Source organism: Protopterus annectens, chromosome 4.part0 (genome assembly GCF_019279795.1).
Source record: "Protopterus annectens isolate FY-2018-M chromosome 4.part0, PAN1.0, whole genome shotgun sequence".
In the NCBI taxonomy this organism is placed as follows: domain Eukaryota; kingdom Metazoa; phylum Chordata; order Ceratodontiformes; family Protopteridae; genus Protopterus; species Protopterus annectens.
In genome coordinates, this window is record NC_056733.1 from 791,482,135 (window position 1) to 791,505,263 (window position 23,129).

At 38.8% G+C, this 23,129-nt stretch overlaps 1 protein-coding gene across 12 annotated transcripts in view; it reads right to left on the reverse strand.

Annotated features, from left to right (window-relative positions):
- Positions 1-23,129, reverse strand: part of LOC122799590 (RIMS-binding protein 2-like) — a 2,967,700-nt gene that overhangs the window by 46,884 nt on the left and 2,897,687 nt on the right. For 7 of the 12 annotated variants that reach the window (XM_044068753.1, XM_044068749.1, XM_044068746.1 and 4 more), the window contains 2 exons: positions 19,273-19,376; positions 13,403-13,474 (listed from right to left, as the gene is read on the reverse strand). In XM_044068753.1, coding sequence (XP_043924688.1) covers positions 13,403-13,474; positions 19,273-19,376 — 176 coding nt within the window. Of the gene's footprint in view, positions 1-13,402; positions 13,475-19,272; positions 19,377-20,885; positions 20,952-23,129 lie in introns of all 12 variants that reach the window. The other 5 variants (XM_044068745.1, XM_044068748.1, XM_044068744.1 and 2 more) reach the window with 1 other exon arrangement.

The window sequence follows — 23,129 nt, forward strand, 5'->3', positions numbered from 1 at the left end:
GCATTATTAACCTGTGCATTCAGTTCCATCCTCGACGTCCCTCCTCCCCCCTCTGAAAAAATGTTTGACCCCCTCGACCTCTGTTCACTGTGAACGAAGTCTGCCCTTGCTGGTTCTGATTGTACCTGTCCCTCAGTCTTTCCGACCTCCTCAGTGGGGGAAAGTTCTCTTCATCCAAAAAAGACTCTTGGTAATTCTCATCACCCATATTGGTTTGTGTATCAGTCCTCCAGACCTGTGACTGGGGTGGCTGGGAGTAAGCAGTATTATTGCTATATTCTGCTTTGTCCCTTTCAATCTTCTTTAATTTCCTGTTCTTAATAGAAATAATTTCTTGTTCAATAGTTCTAAACATTCTGTTGTAATCAAAAATATTATTAGGGTGAGACACATCCTGTACAATCCTTCTATCTAGTTCTGTGGCGTCTTTTATCAGGTCAGTTAAAAGAAGTTCATTATGCCTAATGACAAGCTCCATATATTCATAGCCATGCTTGTCAAACAAGCAAAGCAATTCTTTGTGAAAATCAGAACCAGCCATTAAAACTGTGGGAAAACATCACATGCGTAAACCCTTGGGTACTAGCTTGTTTATGTTTCAAACACTCTGTGAAATAAGCATTATCAAGTTGAGTTTTTTTATTTTTAGTAAAATGTGATCTAATCTCTGTAGGTTACATTCATAAGTAACAGTACTTACAGATTCATTGTATGACAAAGTCGTTTATTTTCCCAACCAGTCATTCCTGTTAGTAGGGGAGTTGAAATTAGAATCATTACCACCATGAGTGTTTCCTCTAGTGAAATGGCTCTTGTTTTGGAAACGCTTATTTCAGAGAGTGTTTGAAACACAAACTAGTACCCAAGGGTTTACACATGTAAAAGAAATGTTTATAAAAAGGGAATATCCAAGAGATTTAGTAAATAATGTAATGTTAGAGGTTGTCAACAAAAGAGAGAGAGGCTTTTTTCAAGCTATTCTAATGGTTGATGGCATACAATATAACATAACACCGAGTGAAGTAGATGGACACAGGGTCTTTGATGATAATTCACAGAATAGTATGAGTATTGAAAATCCAATATTATCAGAAACCAGCTATCGTCGTGCTTTTATTACCACATATAATCTTGATAGTCATGACATGCTAAGAATTTTAGAGAAAAACTGGATTATTTTAACCTCATGTAATGAAATTAGACAATGTATAGGATAAAGACCTATTGCAGTCTATAGAAAGGGTCAGTCCCTCAAAAACATACTTGAAAACAAACCCAAGTTTAAAGTATTGGGGGCATGAGAAAATGTGGATCTTGTAAGTATTGCCAATATATAATGGAAGGCATGAAATTTAACATTAATGGCATTAGAGTTATCCAGAAGAAAAAATGTTGTTGTAACAATGAAAGAGTCGTTTATTGTGCTTTCTGTTGCAAATGCACCTGTTTTTATATTGGAAAAATGGAAAGAAAATTAAAGACACGTATTTACGAGCACTTGAGGGACATTAAATTAAAAAAGGATATAAACTCCTTGGCAAGGCATTGTAATAAATGGCCGGATCATGGTTTAAATTTACTATCATAGAAGCGAACCCAAGAGGTGGACCATGGCCATTACATTTGGAAATGAATGAAGCTTTATGGCAATTACGAACGAATGCTACTCAATGGCCTGGCCTGAATGATTTTATTTCAATTACTTGTTTTTTGAAGTTAAAGAGTCTAGATAGGTGAATTTGTTATACATTGTATTTTAACGTAGGTGTTTATCCAACAATATTTAAGTTTTTAACATAATATGCTTATGTATCTATTTATTTATTAATTTATTATAAACACATTTACCATTTATTATACCTGAAAAAAATTTTTATGACACCAACATATTTGCTTAATGTTGGCAATGAACTTTTATTAATTTTATTAATTTTGTGCATTCTGACCCTCTAAAATGAATATTATTGTGTATACAAGTTATATATATATGCACACATATTTTAGCTTTTACTCATACAGTCATTATTCATTTATATATTCATAAATTTTCGTGAATAGGTTACACAAGCATGTGCGTATGTATTTGCACTTGTAAAACCTAACACAAGTATATTAGTTATATACTTTTTAATATATATTTTTACTTTCTAATTTCATGACAACTGATTGTAATGCACAAATGGTATACACACACACATTTTTTATTTCTGTTGGTTTGACTCATGGTAAAACTGCATATTTTATTGCACATTTCATTGTGTTATACCTTTAACTATCACACCCTACACCAAAGGATTCAATTAGTGAAAACAGAAAATGATTGGTGCTTTTGTTTTGAAACTTAATTAATGATGGTATAAAAGTTTTTCAGTTGTTGGGCATGCTCTGTTTTTGAAAAAGTCTCCTACACAGGAGGTGAAAGCACTTGGATTTGACTCATTTGGATTAATATTATTCATTTATTTATTTATTTTATTTTTTCCTCTGTGTGTTGTTAATAAATTGCTTTGTTACATATTATACTCCTAGTGGATCATTTTTTCACCACTGAAGCTATTCTGGTTCATCTGTTTTGCGGCTTTTTGTTTGTATAGTTTCTTGAAAATCTCTCATCTTTGTATCAGTTATTTCAAGCAGGAAAATTTGTACACAGTCCTTTGGAACTTCTGCAGTTGAAAGGTATCACTCAAGATTAACCATTCCTCTTTGCCACTGGCCATATAAGCTGTTTCTTTGAACTAATGTGTTCAGCAGCCAGTATTGTACCCAAACTACCAAAAATGCTGGAGAGCACTTTGTGCCCATCTAAGATGTTGGCATACATTTCAGATACTGTACCAGGAAGAGTTATTGTTTCAGGAAAACAAAAGCTTCATTCTTCAAAAATGAAAGGAGATACCTGTCTGCAATCAAACCTTATTAAAGTAGATTGATAACTATGTTGACTTTTGTTATAATAAGTACAGCAAACGATGTCCCCTCACAGCAAGATGTTCGCTGGTTTGTTTCTCACATGGGGTGCCTTCTGCATGTCCTCCCTGTGTTCTCATGGGTTTCTTCAGAGTGCTCCAGTAAACTGGCCATAGGTGTGAGTGTGCGTGGGAGTGTGCGGTATGGAATAACAACTATGGCAGGCCTAGCCACCTGACCTTCTAGATGATTGTCATTGTTGAAGTGACACCCCTAACCTGTTTGGCAAGTGGGGAAAATGGTTGAGGATGGATGGATGAAGTACAACAAAATACTACAAGTTCCTTTCAGAGGACAACAGATTTTTGAATGGAGGTAACTGCATTTTTACCCTTATTCATTTTGTTGAATAAGTTTACATTGATGTGGACTTAGCCTATACTTTTGTGGGAATGAAACAAACACGTAGGTTCCAAACACAGCAACCCTTTAATGAGAAATGACAAGGTAAGCGCTTTCACGGATCTTACTCTGCTTTTTCAGATCAACAGAAAGTATGCAACAACAAGCAAGGTATTTAAATGTAAAACAACCAATGAAAATAAGGTTGTAATTAACTACTTTAGGTCTGCACAAATTACATGGATCTAAGATGCACTAAGCCAATGCTCACCTAAACAATATCTATAAAATAACATAAAATCAAGTAGAAACACAACCATATGACATAGTGATACTAAATAAAATCTATGTATAAAAAATGTCTGTATATATAAAAACACATATACATATAAAAATATACAGAGAATGCATGAACAATCATTGAATATCATGAATAAAAGAACTTAGCGATGTTTTAAAGCTCTAGCTTTGAGAAAAGGTTTTAGACAGACCCTACTATTTAATCCTGGGGGCTTGTCAGCTTGAAGCTGTAAAACCCATTTTTGTTCTAATGCTTCTGTCTTATTTTTGAGATCACCACCTCTGATACTAACATGCAAAAGTTCTAAAGCAAAGAACTTAAACTTATGGTTAAGGCCTTCATTAGCCATATGCATTGCCAAAGCATTAGTCTTTTTGGCATTTCTGATATCTCTAAGATTTTCCAAGATCCTTTCTTTGAAGGCTCTATTAGTCTTGCCTATATAATATGATAAACATAATGTACAGAAACAAAAGTATACCAAGTTCTTAGTATGACAATCTGCATAAAAATTGGTGACAATCTTGAACCCAAGTTGTGGATGTAAGAAGTGACCCCCACCATGTATACACACACATGCCATACACCTTCTGCAGGCATATGTACCCTTTCTATCAGATAGAACCTGGGTCATAGGTTCAAAGGTCTATAGCATAACTGAGTTTTAAGGGATTTATTATTTCTAAAAGTAAAGTCAGGTTTATTCCCTAACACACCTTTTAATTCTGGTACAGTTAATAAGATGTCCCAGTTCATTTTAATGACATCACATACCATGCCAATGTTGCTTGCAAAAGTCAAAGGCATTCTAACCTTTGTGTTAACACTATTATTAGTGCAACCCTGATTATCAACCTCATATAACCTTTCTGTAGAAGGTCGATTCAAGGTACAATTAAAGTAGGGTCTACACCTGCCCATCCTCTCCTTCCAAGCATCAGATATCTGAGCATCAATGACCTCGCTTTTATAGCCTCTACATATAAATTCCTCCTTTAATGAAGCCAAAGCCAATGTCAATTTAGCATCATCACTATGTAACCGCATCATGTGAAAAATTTGTCCACAGAGCACATTGTGTGATGATTTTTCATGCATTCTCTGTATATTTTTATACATATATGTGTTTTTATTTATACAGACATTTTTTTATACATAGATTTTATTTAGTATCACTATGTTGTATGGTTGTGTTTCTACTTGATTTTATTTTATAGATATTGCTTAGGTGAGCATTGGCTTAGTGCATCTTAGATCCATGTAATTTGTGCAGACCTAAAGTAGTTAATTACAGCCTTATTTTCATTGGTTGTTTTACATTTAAATACCTTGCTTGTTGTTGCATACTTTATGTTGGTCTGAAGAAGCGGAGTAAGATTCGTGAAAGCGCTTACCTTGTCATTTCTCGTTAAAGGATTGCTGTGTTTGGAACCTATGTGTTTGTTTCATTCCCACATTTATTTTTGCACTTGTGGGTTCCTTTATCGAGAGTGAGGTATTCTATTTTTATTAGCCTATACTTTCCTATGCTGTTAGCCTGGTTTGTAGATTGATATAAATTAATGCATTAAAAGCATATATTTGTTTATCTCATGCATAATTTTTCCTGCAGAGGCTTTATCCTCAAAGATTTCAAGGAGAAGCTGGACAGTACTGTTTATTTATGGGATCCTCAGTCCACTTGTGTGAGTATATTTACTAGTGGGAAGACAGCACTGGCCTTCACAGAGAAGAAAACTATAATTGAAGGAAGGTCAGCTTTGCTGTGAGTAAATCGCAGTGTTATGATTTATTGCTTACTGTGACTTAGTCTCAATTATCTGTTGTTACTCTATCTCATACAAATGTACTTTCATAAGAGATACTTAATGATTGCTGTATTTTTTCAGATCCCGACCAAACTGCTGTATAGCCCAAACAATAGTTCTACTGGTCAGGGACTAACTTTTTGATCAGGAACTGGAAATTTCCATTCTTCATTTATATTACCTTTAGAATTAATTCCTTCTTATTTTAAGGCACATCCATAAGAATGTTGGTCTGAAAAATAACGATGAGCTTGTGAAGATAGATGAAGGCTGCCAGCCTAGACAGATAGAATTTTGTAGATAATTCTGTCATTTGTAAATATTAATATAAGCCACTGGTTTGTTCTCTTAAATTGGAAAAATGGTCTTAAATGTGGAACTGCCAAAATGTAACAGTACACTCTGCTGTAACAAAGCTGACAAGTCAATTCTTTGATGTCAAAACTCAGAGCAGATATGTCTCAATGAAGGAATTCTGCCTATTGTTTTGAGGCCAGAGTTACTAGCTAGAATTTGGATGCATAATTTATTTTATTGCTCTGGTTCCTGACCAGCTGCAAAATCAAAAGGGCCACTAACCTAGCCTGGGAACCATAAAGAAATAATGTAATCTGAAATGAATCAGCGGTATTGTGTTATCAATTTAAGGACAGAAAGAATGAGAGCATTTGTCTTGAGAACATCCATCTCACCACTCTGCCTGTGTCGAGATGTAAGTAGGATTTTCAGAACTGTGTTTTCTCTTAGAAATAGCTAAGAAATAGGAAGATTAGACTGTGTTTTTCTGTGTTGATGTCAGAACTTTTCTACGGTATTATTTTAAGTATTTCTCTGAGATCTCTAAACTCTTAGCTAGCACTGTGTAGCAAGAAGTATTGTCTTGTGTTTTTATTATTTATTATTAAACATTTTTAAAACTTTCAACAGTGGTTGTTTTGTGTAGAGATACTTTAGGCTCTAAGAATACATTGCATGTGTATAGTGATACTAAGTCACTCCAAATAAGGCTTGACTGGTTGCACTTACCAGTTGGATAATAATATTGCACAGTAATAATTGGACACCCTTTTAAAGGCCTTTGAGTTGCTGATAAATATTAGCTGGGTGGTGGCAGTGATTTTTACCGTATAGTCTGGGTAAAAAAGGCACAGCTGGAGAACCTGTGCCAGGCTTCCCCGGGAGTGTCTGTGTGGTTGTATAAACTCTTATCTCAAAGTGTGTGTGAGTCAGCTACTTGGGCAGGGACACAAAGCACTGGTTGGACAGACAGGGTGCTGTAGGTTTAGCTTACTCACTAGGCTGAGATCCGGACCCTATAGCTGTGCCAGTGGGGGGTCTTATTGGTGATCCAGAAAGAAATGGAGAAACCAGCTCCAGAATGACTGTGATCTCTGTGTGCTCTTAAGGGAAATTGTACTTTACTGTGTGTGTATTTATTATCCTTTCCCTATATGGACGCCCCTCACTGGTGTTAGTGGTGAGGATTGAGGCTCCTTGATTGCTGGGACAGTGCATGAGTGTAACATATTAACTGATTGGCAGTGGTGGGATATCCACACCACATATTAATTGGTTGGCAAATACTAAATGGCTTGTAGTGGTGTGGGTAGAGTGAATTCATGTAGCTTGTGTACAGTGATCACTGAAGGTGTTTTGTACTCTAAATCAGCCTTGCAGTGAATACTCAGAGTTCGGATCACAATTGTTTTACTTCTTTTGTAGCTTAGTTAGTCAGAGAGAGCAGGCAGCATGTCAGCAGAGGAATATGGAAAACTGACAAGGAGCCAGCTGGCTGAGATGTGCCAGGCTAGGGGACTGGTGCATGGAAACCTGACTAAGGCAGACCTGATTTCAGCCTTGGTAACAGCTGCATCAGAAAACAGCAACCAGGAGGACGATCAGACTGGCAGTGGAGACATACCACACTCAGATAATGGACAGCTCAACCTTTCTGCAGAGGACTTAAAAATCCATCTGGAGCTGAAGAAACGAGTTGGAGGCCAGGCATTTGGAAATAGAAGCAGCTGAGATATTGAGGCATCTAGAGAGTGAGGAAAATGAGAAACTGCGATGGTTGCAGGCTGAGGAGAATGAGAAACTGCTACACCTGGAACTGAGGAAAAGGAGAGGCAGAAGCAGCATGAGAAGGAGATGCTGACTCTTTGCCAGAGTCATGGAGGTAATGGGGAAGGGAGTAACTGGATCCCAGAAGCACAAAAGGTCAGTAAATTTCTTCCACAGTTTAAAGAGGGGGATAATTTTGACAGTTTAATTCATATGTTTGAGAGGGTATGTAAACAGTATGATGTTGACCAAAGGCTCTGGGCCTGGTTCCTGACCCCCTTGCTCCATGGTAAAGCTGTAACTGTGTTGTCTAAAATGTCTGCCGTTGACTGTTTTAATTATACTACAGTTAAGAACTGTTTGTTAGAATTGAAGCTAACACCTGAAATGTACAGGAAAAACTTTCGTGAGCATAGATGCAAAGCAAATGAAAGTATGTGTGAATATGTTGCTGAACTGAGCACTTATTTTCATAGGTGGGTGACTGGATGTCAGGTTACCATGTTTGAAGGGCTGGCAGACCTTTTGGTGAGGGAACAAGCCCTTAGCACGTTGCCTGAGGACATGAGGATCTGGTTAGCTGATAACCAATGTGCTACTTCAGATGAGTTGGGGAAGAAGGGAGATCTATACCTAGCAAGCAGGGCATCCCTGCATAGGAAAGGGGCTCCCATTACTGCTCATGGGTCTAAAGTAATCCATGGTGGGCAGCACAGACTGCTCCAACAGAATCTGCCAGTAGCAGGGGAAGCCACTAGTCCAGCTACACATCCAGGACCTATGATTAAATGTTTCGAATGCAACTAGTGGGGCCATGTGGCATACAATTATCCACAGAGGCAAGGTGGGGAACAAAAGGGTACCAAACTAAAATCCTGCAGATGTCCTGATAGGGAAGGATTTGGATGAGGCAGTACCATGTGCTTATGGAGTTACACACAGTCAGGCTAGGAGACAAGCATGTGGGTCTGGTAGCCTGGGGGAGACCCAGACAGATTGCATACTTGCAGCCAAGACTGGTGAGGTGGTTACTTCAGGGAGGGAGCTACTCTGTAGCAGTAAAACTGAAGGTGAGCCACAGCTGCTTGTGGGTACTGATGTTCCCTTGGGCAGAGGGTCTGCAAAGGTAGAGGTGAGTACTAGTACCCAGGCTGACAGTGAGGCACCACTATCCGAGGATGCCAGACTTCCTGTGGAAGGGGAGCTGGGAAGGGTTACAAAGAGAGAGTTGAGACAGGCTCAGCTCTCAGACCCTACATTGCAAGGCCTGAGGCAGGTAGCTAGTGAGGCACCTGATTCTCAAGGGAAGGGGGAATCTGTATACTGGGAGAAAGGGTTACTGTATAGAGAGTGGACCCCTGAGGGAGGGCTAGAAGGTGAGAGGGTACAGCAGTTGGTAGTGCCTACAGCCTACTGTCTGGCACTTCTAGCCATAGCCCATGATATCCCCTTTGCAGGTCATATGGTTATAAAACATACAAAGAGACGGTTTATGCATGACTTCTATTGTCCTGGAATTTCCAGAGATGTAACAGGGTACTGCAGGATTTGTGAGCAATGCCAAAAGGTAGGCAAGGAGGGAGACGAGGTGAGAGTGCCTTTGATGCCTTTGCCTGAGATTGAGTAGCCATTTCACAGGGTAGCTATGGATATTGTGGAGCCTCTGAGTACCCCATGTTCCACAGGGAAAAAGTATATCCTAGTGGTAGTGGATTATACTACACAATACCCTGAGGCAGTGGCTTTGTCCTCCATCGAGGCAGAAAAGGTGGCAAATGCTTTGTTAGAGATTTTTAGCAGGGTAGGTTTCCCAAAAGAAATACTGACTGTGAGAGGTGCCAATTTCATGTCAGACCTGCTGGCTTGTCTGTGGAAGTCCTGTGGGGTGAAGCACCTGAAGACTACCCCCTACCATTCCCAGACTAATGGTCTTGTTGAGAGGTTAAACTCTACAATCAAGTCCATGCAACGAGCATTTGCAGACCAGTTTAAGAGGGAGTGGGACAAATATTTGCCCCATCTGTTGTTTTCTTACTGAGAGGTTCCCCAGGAATCCACAGGTTTTTCACCCTTTGAGTTGCTGTATGGGCATAGGGTGAAGGGACCTCTAGATTTAATTCGAGATGAGTGGGAAGGTGAGTATGAACCTCACAAGGAGTCTGTTGTGGCATATGTCCTAAACCTCAGGATAAGGCTCAGGGAACTAATGGGCTTGGCCCAGGAGAACCTAGCAGAAGCTCAACAACAGAAGAAGGTGTGGTATGACAGCAATGCTCGAGCTAGAGAGTAGGCTGTAGGGCAGCAGGTAATAGTTCTCATTCTTGTCAGACACAACAAGCTGTAAGCAGCTTGGGAGGGACCCTGCAAGGTGGTAAGAAAGGTAAATGATGTTAACTACATGGTGGAACTGCTAGGCAGGAGGCAGGGGTACAAATTGTACCATGTTAACATGATGAAACCTTACCATGATAGGGAGGCTCTTGCTCTAGCATTTGCAGTGGATTGCAGGAGGAGTGTAAGGGAGATCTGGTGACTGATGATCTCAGTGGGGCTCAGACTTACACCTCAGTGGAAGGGATGTCCCAGCAGCTATCTCCTACTCAGGTTCGAGAAATCCAAGCAGTGTTACAGGAGTTTGGGGACATGTTCACTGGAAAACCAGGGTGCACCACCAGGTGGATACAGGACCCCAAAGGCCTATTAGGGAGGCCCCTTATAGGGTGCACGAGAGAGTCAAACAGACTGTGAAGGAGGAGATACAGGAAACGTTGGAACTATGGGTAATTCAAGAGTCCAACAGTCCCTGGGCCTCCCTAATGATGCTGGTACCAAAGAAGGATGGCAGCACCAGGTTCTGTGTGGACTACAGGAAATTAAATAGTCACACAGAGTCAGATGCTTACCCCATGTCTAGGACAGACAAGGACCTAGAGCAGCTGGGTGGGGCCAAGTATCTTACAACCATTGATCTTACAATGGGTTACTGGCAGGTGCCATTGACTCCCAGTGCTAGAAAGAAGTCAGCCTTTGTGACTCCTATGGGCTTGTATGAGTTCACAAAGATGCCCTTTGGGATGAAAAAATGCCCCAACAACTTTCCAGAGGCTGGTAGATCATATCCTAGCAGAAGCAGGAGGGTTTGCCCTTGCTTACCTAGATGATATTGCCATCTACAGCCATTCCTGGCAAGAGCACCTTCAACATGTCAGGGAGGTGCTGGGCAGACTACAGAGGGCAGGATTGACCATTAAGCCGAGCAAATGTCAGGTAGGTATGGCAGAGGTCTCCTATCTGGGACATAGAATGGGGAGTGATAAGATCAGGCCAGAACCTGCCAAAGTAGAAGCTATTCATGCAAGTGCTGCACCTGTTACCAAAAATCAGGTGAGGGCATTCTTAGGGGACAGCAGGGTACTACAGAATGTTTGTCCCCAGTTATAGTACCATAGCTGCTCTCCTCACAGAGCTGACAAGGAGGAACAGGCCAGATAAGGTAGTGTGAACCACAGCTTGTGAACAGGCATTCCAGAAGCTTAAAGAAGCTTTGGGAGGATCCCCTGTGTTAGCCAGTCCAGATTATAGCAAAGAATTTGTTGTGCAGGTGGATGCTTCAAACCACAGGGTGGGGGCTGTACTTAGCCAGATTTCTTCAGAGGAAGAAGAGCACCCAGTGGTTTATCTCAGTCGTAGGCTCCAACCCAGGGAGAAATGCTATGCAGCTGTAGAAAAGGAATGTCTAGCCATAGTGTGGGCACTGCAGAAACTTCAGCCATATCTGTATGGAAGAAAATTCAGATCACAATCCCCTAACATGGTTAAACAAAGCCAGCCAGCAAAATGACAAGTTGCTAAGATGGAGCCTAGGGTTGCAAGCATATGATATGTCAGTGCAGCACCACAGTGGGATTAGCAATGCCAGTGCAGATGGGCTCTCAAATCAGAGAATGGGGTAAGGTATACTCAGATAGACTTAACCCTCTCAAGCAACATTTCTCAAGGGCCACTTTAAAAACTAGCTTGAGTTCTTCAGGGTGGGAGATGTGTGAAGATAAGTGAAGGCTGCCAGCCTAGCCTGATAGAATTATTTGTACATATTAATATAAACCACAGGCTTGTCCTCTTAAATTGGAAAAAATGATGTTAAATGTGGAACTGCAAAAATGTAACAACAGAGCACTCTGCTGTAACAAAGTTGACAAGTCAATACTTTGATGTCAAAATGTGGAGCCGATGTGTCTGGATGAAGGAATTCTGCCTATTGTTTTGAGGCCAGAGTTAATGGCTAGAATTTGCATGTATAATTTCTTTTATTGCTCTGGTTTCTGACCAGCTGCAAGATCAAAAGGGCCATTAACCTCGGAGTTCTGTTAGCCTGGGAACCATAAAGAAGTTATGTAATCCAAAATTAATCACTGGTACTGTGTTATCAATTTATGGACAGAAAGAATGAGAGCACAAGAGCATTTGTCTTGAGAACATCCAACTCACCACTCTGCCTATGTCTAGATGTAAGTAGGATTTTAGAACTGTGTTTTCTCTTAGAAATAGCTAGGAATTAGGAAGATTAGACTAAGTGTTTTTCTGTGTTGATGTCAGAACTTTTCTACGATATTATTTTAAGTATTTCTCTGTGATCTCTGAACTCTTGATTAGCACTGTGTAGTAAGAAGTATTGTCTTGTGTTTTTATTATTTATTGTTAAATATTTTTAAATCTTTCAGCTGTGGCTGTTTTGTGTAGAGATAATTTAAGCTCTAAGAGTACATTGCATGTATATAGTGATACTGTACCAAGTCACTCCAAATAAGTCTTGACTGTTAGGTTGCAGTTATCATTTGGATAATAATATTGCACAGTAATAATTGGACACCCTTTTAAGGGCCTTTGAGTAGCTGATAAATATTAGCTGGCTGGTGGAAGTGATTTCTGCCATATAGTCTGGGTAAAAGGGGCACAGCTGGAGAACCTGTGCCAGCCTTCCCCAGGAGTGTCTGTCAGGTTGTATAAACTCTTATCTCAAAGTGTGTGTGTGTGTTGGCTACTTGGGCAGGGCATGAAGCACTGGTTTGACAGAGAGGGTGCTGGAGGTTTAGCTTGCCCACTAGGCTGGGATTTGGACCCTATAGCTGTGCCAGTGGGAAGTCTTATTGTGGACCTGGAGAGAAAGGGAGAAACCATCCCCAGACTGACTGTGATCTCTGTGTGCTCTTAAGGGAAATTGTACTTTACTGTGTGTGTATTTATTATACTTTCCGTATATGGAATGCCCTTCACTGGTGTTAGTGGTGAGGATTGAGGCTCCTTGATTTCTGGGCTAGTGCACGGGCTTCACAGATCCAATATTACCTTTTGTGAATCCATACTTGTTTGTTTTGTACACCATATTTCTGTGTTTATACAGCATTTTTATTGTCATGTCTTTAGTAGATTATCAGTTTAACTCTGCTAGGAGAAGGAAAGGGAAAGGCCGGGGTAACCGCATTATAATCCATATTTGGGCACAGTCAAGATTATATCAGGTATGCCACAGTGTACTTTGTTTTAAAGTCATTTTTTTTTTGCAGTGAAATTTTTGTAGAGAAAAGACACTATCCAGAAACTTCAATGTCTGAGGCTGTGGAGAAAGGTTTAAATTCTGGAATCTGACATACAGTTCTGATAACTGCTGGCTATGGTCATGGAGCCACATGCTGGAGCAATGTGGACTACAAGTATATTATTTAAATTATTTCTACCTATGAACTGAGTCACACTTCCTGTGCTGCAGGTGTATATATATTTTTTTATAATCTAGTTGCCAAATGATGCTGTGGACTTTCTCTGTGTATGTTTCCAAAGTGTACCTTCTAGTTTATAAGAAGTAGGTGTTTCTGTCTAAAAATTAACAGTTCTTTTCTTAACCAATAATTCAGCTTACATAATAGAATCCGTCTTCATCAATTTCACCATAAACGACAATGATGTCTCCTGCACAGAATGTTAGTTCAGCCTGTAAAAAAAATAAATAAATAATGAACGATTTACTTATACCTTTCAGACAAGAGGCAACAAAACATATATGCAAACATGTTCACATTATCATCATGTAATAGATGAGAAACTAATATTCGGTGTAACTTGCTTTGACACCAGATAGCAAGTTGTCATTTTTGACGGCTAATGCATGCATATGACCCCTGAAATAGCCCACTACCAACATCTCAGAGTAAGTCAAAGGAAGATAATATACTTGTTATAGTGCATTATATGACATGCCTGTCGCATGTAAATGGCCTGCCACTTAAAACTCTATGGCTGTAAGTAACAGGCTTGTGGTGGTGGTACTGTAGTATCAAGATTTGTGGCAACCGTAATCAGTCGAAGCATACTGCGTGACCTTTTTCAAGAGTTCTGAACAAAACTACAAATAATTAGGGGACAATGGGTCAAAATCAGGGATTACTCTGGTATACTTAAGTTAACAGAACAACAGGTTTTACATCAGCTTGCATTATCTGAAAAATAAGTTTAAAAGCTAATGTTTGTCATGACTGATTGACTATAATCTCACTGATTTACTAAACAATCAAAACATTTAGAAAGGAGAGGGCAAACATATGAGGAAAAATCAGGAACAGTTGAGAGATATTTGGGAAAGACATGAAAAAAGCTGTAAACAAAGAGCTAAAGGGAAACAGCAGCCCTGCAATAAGCAGCGATGTTGAACTCCTTGGGGTTGGGCCATTGCACTCCTAGAAGGTCTGTATTTCCTGTAATACCCCCCTGGAGGATATTATTGTACTTCAAAAATGGACTACTACTTTTTAATGAAATAATGCACAATACAGTATTTTAATTGTTTTATTTATCTTTTAGCATTTCTAACAAACTACTGATTTTTAATTATTTTTGTACAGTGTAAATTTTTTCTGCATAGTTGTTTTAGCATTTTCTTGTGTGTGTGCATTTTTTTAATTCACCAGCAGATTTATCCAGTAAGACATCACTGTCACATTCCTCAAACTGAACTGAGGTTGTGTGAGGAGATGTCCTCCGAGACAGTCTTGGAAACAAAGCTTAGAATAAAGTCCACACCCTCACATTGTTTACTGAGGAAATTATATACTCCTAAAATGGAGGAGGAGGAGGAGGCTAATGAGTTCCCAGGACATTTTACTGTCTCTGAACTCAGGACCCAGGGAATCCAGTCATGTTCCCAAACCTAAAGGTTAGCTGCTAGAGAGAGTAAAGATTCAGGCTGGGCTCTGCCTATATTTAAAGTTATGTCTATCCCATTTCCAAACTGGATTTTGTAAACCCATTCAGAACATAATGAAAGAAAGGACACATGTTTATGCAAAACCACAACTGAGATGTTAGGCATTATGTCAGCATCAGATATTCGTTTCTCCCCTTGACCACTGCAGCTGTCCTTAGAAAATGTTTCTCTGTCATATACTTGTTCTTCATTATATTCATTGCCATTTATGTTTAGAGTTTCTGCTAGTCCTCCTAGCTTCGCATAGAGGACAGTTGCAGGAGTTGGTCTAAGATGTGAGTGTCTTCTGCTATTGCTTATTCAGAGAAGGATATCCTTGTATTTAATGCTAACAAGGTTAAGCATCATCCTCTGTTGCCTTCCAGAGGAGACCTTTGGGAAAGCCCTTATGCTAATAAAGTCCACTGCACAATGTCCATGTGAACTGTTATTTTGGGCAGACAGAGATGGAGCCTGGGTCAGTCTGGCCTGCACAGTGGCCATCTTTCTCTTGTTTCTCCCCTCAGAAACATACAGACTCTTACATTTTGCAGAGATGGAGCCTGGGTCAGTCTGGCCTGAACAGTGGCCATCTTTCTCTTGTTTCTCCCCTCAGAAACATACGGACTCTTACCTTTTGCAGAGATGGAGCCTGGGTCAGTCTGGCCTGCACAGTGGCCATCTTTCTCTTGTTTCTCCCCTCAGAACCATACGGACTCTGACCTTTTGCAGAGATAGAGCCTGGGTCAGTCTGGCCTGCACAGTGGCCATCTTTCTCGTTTCTCCCCTCAGAACCATACGGACTCTGAACTTTTGCAGAGATGGAGCCTGGGTCAGTCTGGCCTGCACAGTGGCCATCTTTCTCTTGTTTCTCCCCTCAGAAACATATGGACTCTGACCTTTTGCAGAGAAGGAGCTTGGGTTATTCTTTCTTGCACAGTGGCCATCTCTCTTCTTCCTAACCTCAGAATTATCTGAGCTCTTGTCTTGGGCAGACCGAGATGGTGGCCTGTGTTATCCTATCTTAGGAGCTGTTTTTAGTGATAGCACATGCAGATATACCAAGTTTGGGCCTTTCCACATTTAAGAAGGTAGACTAGTTTTACTGATCAACCCCTGATGAGGTGAAAACATTTTTTTTGCTCGGGTATCTGAAAGCAGATCACTGTATCATTTATTCTGAATTAAATAAGTCAGTGAGTCCTGGACTGACAATCTTATGCTGTGAACAGGTTTATTACTATAATGAATACTTCTGCCGCCTTAAGTTAGTGGAATCATACGTACTCCCGGCTCATTTTTCTTTGATATGCCATTTATTATTGGATGAGCTTTTGGGCCAATATGTCATTCCTAGCCAAAGGGACATTAAAGACTCATTGAAAAGGGGAGTGGGTTTTACTCCCTGCTATTCTGGGTCCCTTGGATATTGGAGGGAGGATCTTGCCTGCTCCTGGAGCTAAGTGACTTACATGAAGTTCTCACTGGCATTCTAACCCTGATGACACTGTTCCTGATGGACTTTTGTATGTGTCAAGTAGAGATAATTGGGTGCATTGATGTATCAGCATCAGGCAGACTCAGGTTCACTTACCACCTTGGGCATCTGTGAGGCATGGCACCAAACATTGGGTGTGCCTATTTTGGAGGGGGGGCAGCATGCATCTGGACCCTCCTTGTGTTAGATCCATGGTGATATCTAGGTTCATGTAAATGGGTGTGAAGTAAAGTGAGAATAAGCAGATGATGTTAACTGAGTTGCCACAGAGGTGGAACGATCCTCTGTATGCCCGAATTATGTATCTGCGCAATGGATAATACAGGCATGGACATGGGGAAATGGGGTAGAGCATAAAGTAACATACCCCTAGCAGCAATATAACTGAGAGACACAGAATTCCTGAGTGGTCCTGAGCATAGGTCAGAAGGCATATAGGCATGCCTGCTAAACCCGGTGGATGAGGAAGAGGCACCAGAGGCAGGCAATGGTCAGCTGCAGAGAAAAAAACATCTCTTCTTCACAACAAAAGACCCCAGAAATACAGATAAATTAGGGTAAAAAAGTAATATGGTGGTTCTTCCTGTAACAGGTAACCGGTCTTCTTCTTTCTTTTTTTTTTGTCAAAACAGACTATAGTGAATTTGATGGTGATGGTCATTTTACAGGAGATGTTGTGGAGAGAGTGCAGAGTGGTTACTGGTGTTACTGGTGGTGTGTATTCCTGTTGAGATATAGGACATTTCTGGACAGAGCTTTTATTGCTGCAGGCAGGGGTATGTTAGAAATTGTATAGCTAAGTTTAGCTTATCAAAAATCTCTAGCCTTTTAGAACCACACACAACTGTCCGAAGACAGGAGTGAGCTTCCAAATATGGTTGTAACTCAGCAACAGAAAATATGCTTTTCAGATCAGTTATAATTATTTTCACAATTCCAGTGGTATACAATGAAACTAGGCAGATGTCCACAGATAGATGGCTATAATCCAAGCTCATATTGGTCAGATGTTAGTTAAAGGTCTGTGGGATCTAGGTTTGGAGGAGGGTGGATGCTATAATACTGGGCACCAAGCAAAACAGCAATTTTTAATTTTAGTGAAAAGAAATGATATGTGAAAAGGGAATGTAGTGGAGGAGTAAGACAGACATACAGACACTACTAGAAACACCAGAGAGAGAACTGCAGCATCTGTCGATTAAATAAATACAGAAGGTATTTAACTTGCAGTCACGGAAACAGGAAATAATGGAGAAAAAGAGTTTTGCCACAGGAAGTTCAAACCAGGAGAGGGCAGGGCACTGTGATGGGGGAGGGGAACAAGGTGAAGCTCTAGCCTCATATACTAATTGAAGAGAGGGTAAAAATGTGGGTTGAAAAGGGAGGAACTCCAGCTTGGCAATAATTTGGGATATGAACACAATGCAGTCATAAATAGAGGACAGAAGATAGAAAAATATCTATCAGATGAAAAAGATGAATCAGCACTTATAAAAGAGGAAGGTATAAAGAGAATAGAAGGACAGACAATTAAGGGGCTTTTGTGGATAGGGACAAGATGGCTTCAAGAGAAAGTAGATAAGCAAATAGAAGGAAGGAGTAAAACAAATGGGAGAAGGAACTGCAGAAAAAGAGGAATGGCTTGCAAATTCAAAATAATTTGTATGGAAATGCCTCCATAGATATTTTTATACACAAGCAAAACTATATAGGATATTGGCAGAGATGAGGGGATGTGTTGGGGATGTGAAGAAGAAATGGGTACATGGATGTACATATTTTAGCGCTGTACAAAATTGGAAGGATTTAGGATACAAGTTCTGCAGCTAGTAAATCATCTGTTCCTAGAAACTGGAACAGTAGAAAATGCATTTCTGCTAGGATATGTAACAGGGGTTCTGGAAGAAGAGAAATATCTAGTAGAGTTATTTTTAGCAATATGAAAAAAAGGCTATTACAAGAAAATGGAGAAAGCTAACACCACCAACTAGAACTTTGGACAACTAATGGCACAAACAGAGGAAGGAGAGAGAAGAGAAAAAGCAGGAAAGGGGGAAAGATACATGTGAAAATATGGAAAAGATGGATATGGTGGAGTAGTGCCTTGAGGGTAGATGAAGAAAGTTAAAAGAATGAGAAAATTTTAAAATAAAGGGGGCAAAAGCAGTAATAAAGAGGATGGGTTAACCCATTGGAAGGCAGAACAAGCTGTCAGTGAGCCTCAGTGAGGAGGAGGTGGAACAACTACTTAGAAGACTGTATATAGTTTACAATATATTGTATTATTTTGTGACTAGTGTAAAGTAACATTACAATACTGTGAAATGAAATAAAAATTGTGTTATAATATTAAAAGATGTAATATAACATGTTAACAAGACAAAAAATAAGATTGTAACACCTGATAATAAGTTGATGCCTATATGAATAGTAGTTTTATGGAAAACAGTAGTGTGTTTTGTTTTTTGTGACTTTATATATATATATATATATATATATATATATATATATATATATATATAATGTATATGATCGCCTATGTGTAAAAAAGTAGATTTTTATGTTTTTTTTTTTTTGATTTTTAAGTTTTCAGAAACTTAATCATTTGGTCTTAACCATATGAATTTTGAGTTTTTGAAAACTCGATTGACATAGACCCATATATACACACACACACACACACACATATATATATATATATATATATATATATATATATATATATATATATATATACACATATACTTATACATAAGAAAAATGCATTAGGAGACAGTGCAGCATGCATGAGGACTACACAATAATGTAAAATGAATGTACAGAAATAAAGCAGCATTGTTTTATAAAAAAAAAGAAAACAGGTGAAATTCAGGTAAGACTAAAATTCATTGCTACTTGATTATACATACATATACATATATATATATTTTCTAGACATTTAGGGGCTATGCCTAGTACACCATTTAGGAAAAAAAAAGAGAGAGAGAGAGAAAAGAAGATATGTGCAATAAAGGTTGAACCAAACCACATGCATGAATTATCTTGCTAATACCTCCACATCAACATTTGGGGAGCTTTCTCTGGGATCGTAGTCATACAAAGCCACCATTCGTCTTGTTGTCACTGAATGTCGTCTCCCACTACGCCTGTTCCTTTCTGTTAGAATAACAAGAAAACATAATTAGGACAGAGTACTCAAAAAGCAGTTAAGGATTTATGGATTTCTGTCCTTCTGCATTGAAATGTATAATCTGTCAGCTCACATGAGGACTGCATGTGTGTCTAGATTCTTCAGTTGCTAGCTCTTTGGTGACTGCAGTCTGGAAGAAATGTGATGCTAAGATATGGTAAGCTGCTTTGAGTCAACCATTTTTTAAGAGACATTTGACCTAAAAATTTAGAATGAACACGTTTTTCTTAGTATTGCAAACTACCCTGTAGTGCACTAACTGCTATCAGCTCAGCTACTTGTCTGTGCTACAGTAGACTGCTGGCCTCGATTCCCCAGAAAGACTTCTACATTAAAAGATGTCTGTTTCCAGTAAAATATTCCATCCTTAGAAACAAAGCACCTGGTCATTGCTCATCCAGTATATATATATATAAAGTAGTATTTTCAGACTTGTAGGAAAAACAATCAGTAGTACTAGTAACATTAGATTGCTGAGCACAGTAATATTGCCCAAATGTGAAACAGAAAGAGCCGCTTTGCCCCAAGGTCAGTACTGGTCTTGGAATGGAGATATTAAAATTTGAAGTGGCAGACAGCAACTCAGCATGTATTTTTTTTGTCTTAAATATGTAATAGTTTATGATTTTCCTATAAGAAATATACCATTTTTTTTGCACAAAATCTAAGATCATCAGTTTGTAGTGATACCACCCGCAAAGAAAGATAGAAACAAAATCAATTTTTGCTTTCCTCTTTCTTAAGATTTCAATCCTGACTTTAGTGGTTTGTGCAACCACAGTGCTAGCAGAACTAAATACAATTTTGTCTACCATTTTGTCTGTATCTGCATTGGATGAGCTAACGTTTGCAATTAAATAGTTAAGTATGATGTTCCAGTGTCACATCTGAGTTTTATATAGTAACATTCTACATTTCCTAAAATCTGAATCCACGGATCATTTTGCCACAGTTTCACTGTAGGTAAAAATACAATTACCTGCTTTCTGGAGGAGGGGCTTCTTTTATAATGGCTAATTTTACTAAAGTGAACTTTATGTTATATTTTACTCTAAGCTGCTTAAAACTTAGCGCAGCTGAAAGACAGATGGTTTAAAATCCAAACTGCGGATCAGCTGCTGTGAATTACATTCTATCTTTATATTTTGAATAAACTGAACATTTTCTTTCTTTTGCCAAAGATAATTTGGGAAAGATGTATTTGATTACTGCAGTCTCTTACTGTTCATAAACAACCAGTGTCTCAATTACACATGGCAATGTATTTTCAATTTCTTTAATGCAGTTTGATTTCTGATGAAGACAAGGTTGGTTAGGCAAAGTGAACAAGACAATGTACTTTGAAACAGGCATGCTTATTTAGTATGGCCAGCAAGAAACAGCAGCAAAACATCACAACAACAGAGCTCAAAGCACACCAGCTAATGTATAAAGAGCAGCAAAAATGGATCAAGTTAGTTCTGAATAGCACAGACCTCTTTTAGACTTTCGGGACCTGCGGTTAACAGAGCGTGTGCTCTCTTTGAAACGATCACAGCTGACTTCAGGAAAGGAATGCATACAAACAAAAGAAGAAGAGAACATGTAAAGATGTCCAAGGATATGTTGCAATTCCTAAGGATCTGAAGTGAACAGAGGTCCAAGTATCTCATTTGCCACAGCACCTTGTTGGACTTGCATCACAGTGATGACATACATTTTGGGATCAGTTAATTACAATGGGATCCATTAAATTTTATATAAATAAAAGTTAACTAACAACGGTATTATGCATCAGTGGATTGTTTATATTATTTAACCAGACGATTTCTAGTGCCAAGTATTCGTGTTTTACCAGTCCTCCAGGGGATAAGATTTTGTTTCAGTCTGCTTCTGAAAATGAAGACATAGGTAACACACTTTCCTCAGATGGTGTAATGGCAACATACTGTAAGATTTTTTTATGAACCATCTGCATGTATAGTTGCAGTGTGCAATGAATTTTCTTTTGCACTCAAGTATCATATGTGTTTAGAAACATCCCTTCACCTAAAAAATCACATAGTGCGTAAAACCTTGCAACCAAATGTTTCAGTACATGTCCTGTTGTAAAGAAGTTGTTATAATGATGAGAGTAATGAAAAAGCAAACATACTTCTTAAAATCAGCCATCGTGTTGCATTCATTACGTCACCTTTTGCTTTCCTTCGGATAATGACTAACCTTCTTACCTGATGTGGGATAAAAATGCCTAAACATCTGTTTATTCTAACAGGGCACCATCAGCACTGCTCCCTTTCTGTGAAATCACTGAAATGTGTCAGCCACCACTCATAAGGTGTTGAGCTGGTCACCTTTGACATTACTTCTGTAGATGCCACCGTGGTAATGAGGAATTATCCAAGAGCTAATGAGATGTCAGCTGTTCGTCTCAGAGCTATCCCATATCATCAACATACCGCTCATAGTAGTTTCAGTGTGAACACAGTAAATGAAAAACATTTTAGAAGGTAAAAACCAGTCAGTTACATTTTAGCATCTGAACATACCTCTCAACCTCTTAGTGCAAGAAATTTGGACAAAGCCTGATGAAATGGGGGGACAAGGCCCAAAGATAGGGACAGATTTTAAATATTGCTCTTATAAACTTAGAAAGTTGCTAGACTAACAGGGTCCATGTTAACATACATTTTCTGAGGGATTTGAAGTCTGAAACTCAAATGTACGTCATTATTTAGTGGCTTCGGTCCTCGGATCATCTCAATGATTTCCAGAAAACCACAAATTGTATGATGAACAGACCAAAATTAAGAGGCAAAAACATGGACATTCTGCAAAAATCTGGAGAGGTGAGAGGTATGTGATTTATAAAAAAATCCAGCATTTCTTTAAACAAAAATAAGAATGGTTCCCTCAGTCTCCTGTCTTTTGTTTTTAAATGCATTTCATCAGTAGTCCTACAAGAAAAAGCTATAATCACTTTTTCACAACTGTTTTTGAACACTTAAATGTTGAAAAGTTGGTTGCAAACCATGCAGGTTACATACAAATTCATCTGTGTTACAAAACAATGTTAAGGGTTTGAGATAACTTAAATAATGAATAATGAGTTTTACAGCTGTATTTTATTGCCAGAAAACTTCTATACTCTTAGATTTGTAACCGAGTTGTGCCTTCATGTCTTGAATCTGATGTGCAATTCTCTGTAGCCCTTCCCAAAAAAAAAAAAAAAAAAAAAAAATTACAGAGGGAGGTCAAGTCATGGACATCACAGAATGTGTTCCTGTCACCTGGAGGTTGCAAATCCAAATGCTAAAGTATCTTTGACAGTAAAATATTAATATGAATAAGATAGTAAAGATGAAAAAAAAACATCAAAAATTGTCACTGAGGCCTCTTACAGATCTGACTCTCCAGGGTATGAGTGACATCTGTAAACATTGCTTGAAACAAGGTAGTTAGCTAATCTGCACTGTCATTATTCAAATAACAAATACGTTAACAAATGCTGCCTACTTTATAGCTCAGCGGTGTTGAAACAGGTACACCCCATAGAAAAGATTTGTCTTCAGCAGCAGCATACATGGCTACATAGTGGTATAAACTGGCAGAATATATGTTTAGCATTAACTTATTAATATGTCTAAACTGTTTTCTCACAAACATTATATTTAATTAGGTATACAGGCTAAATTTATTTAAGTGACACATTGTTGCATTAATTCCCATGATGCACTACA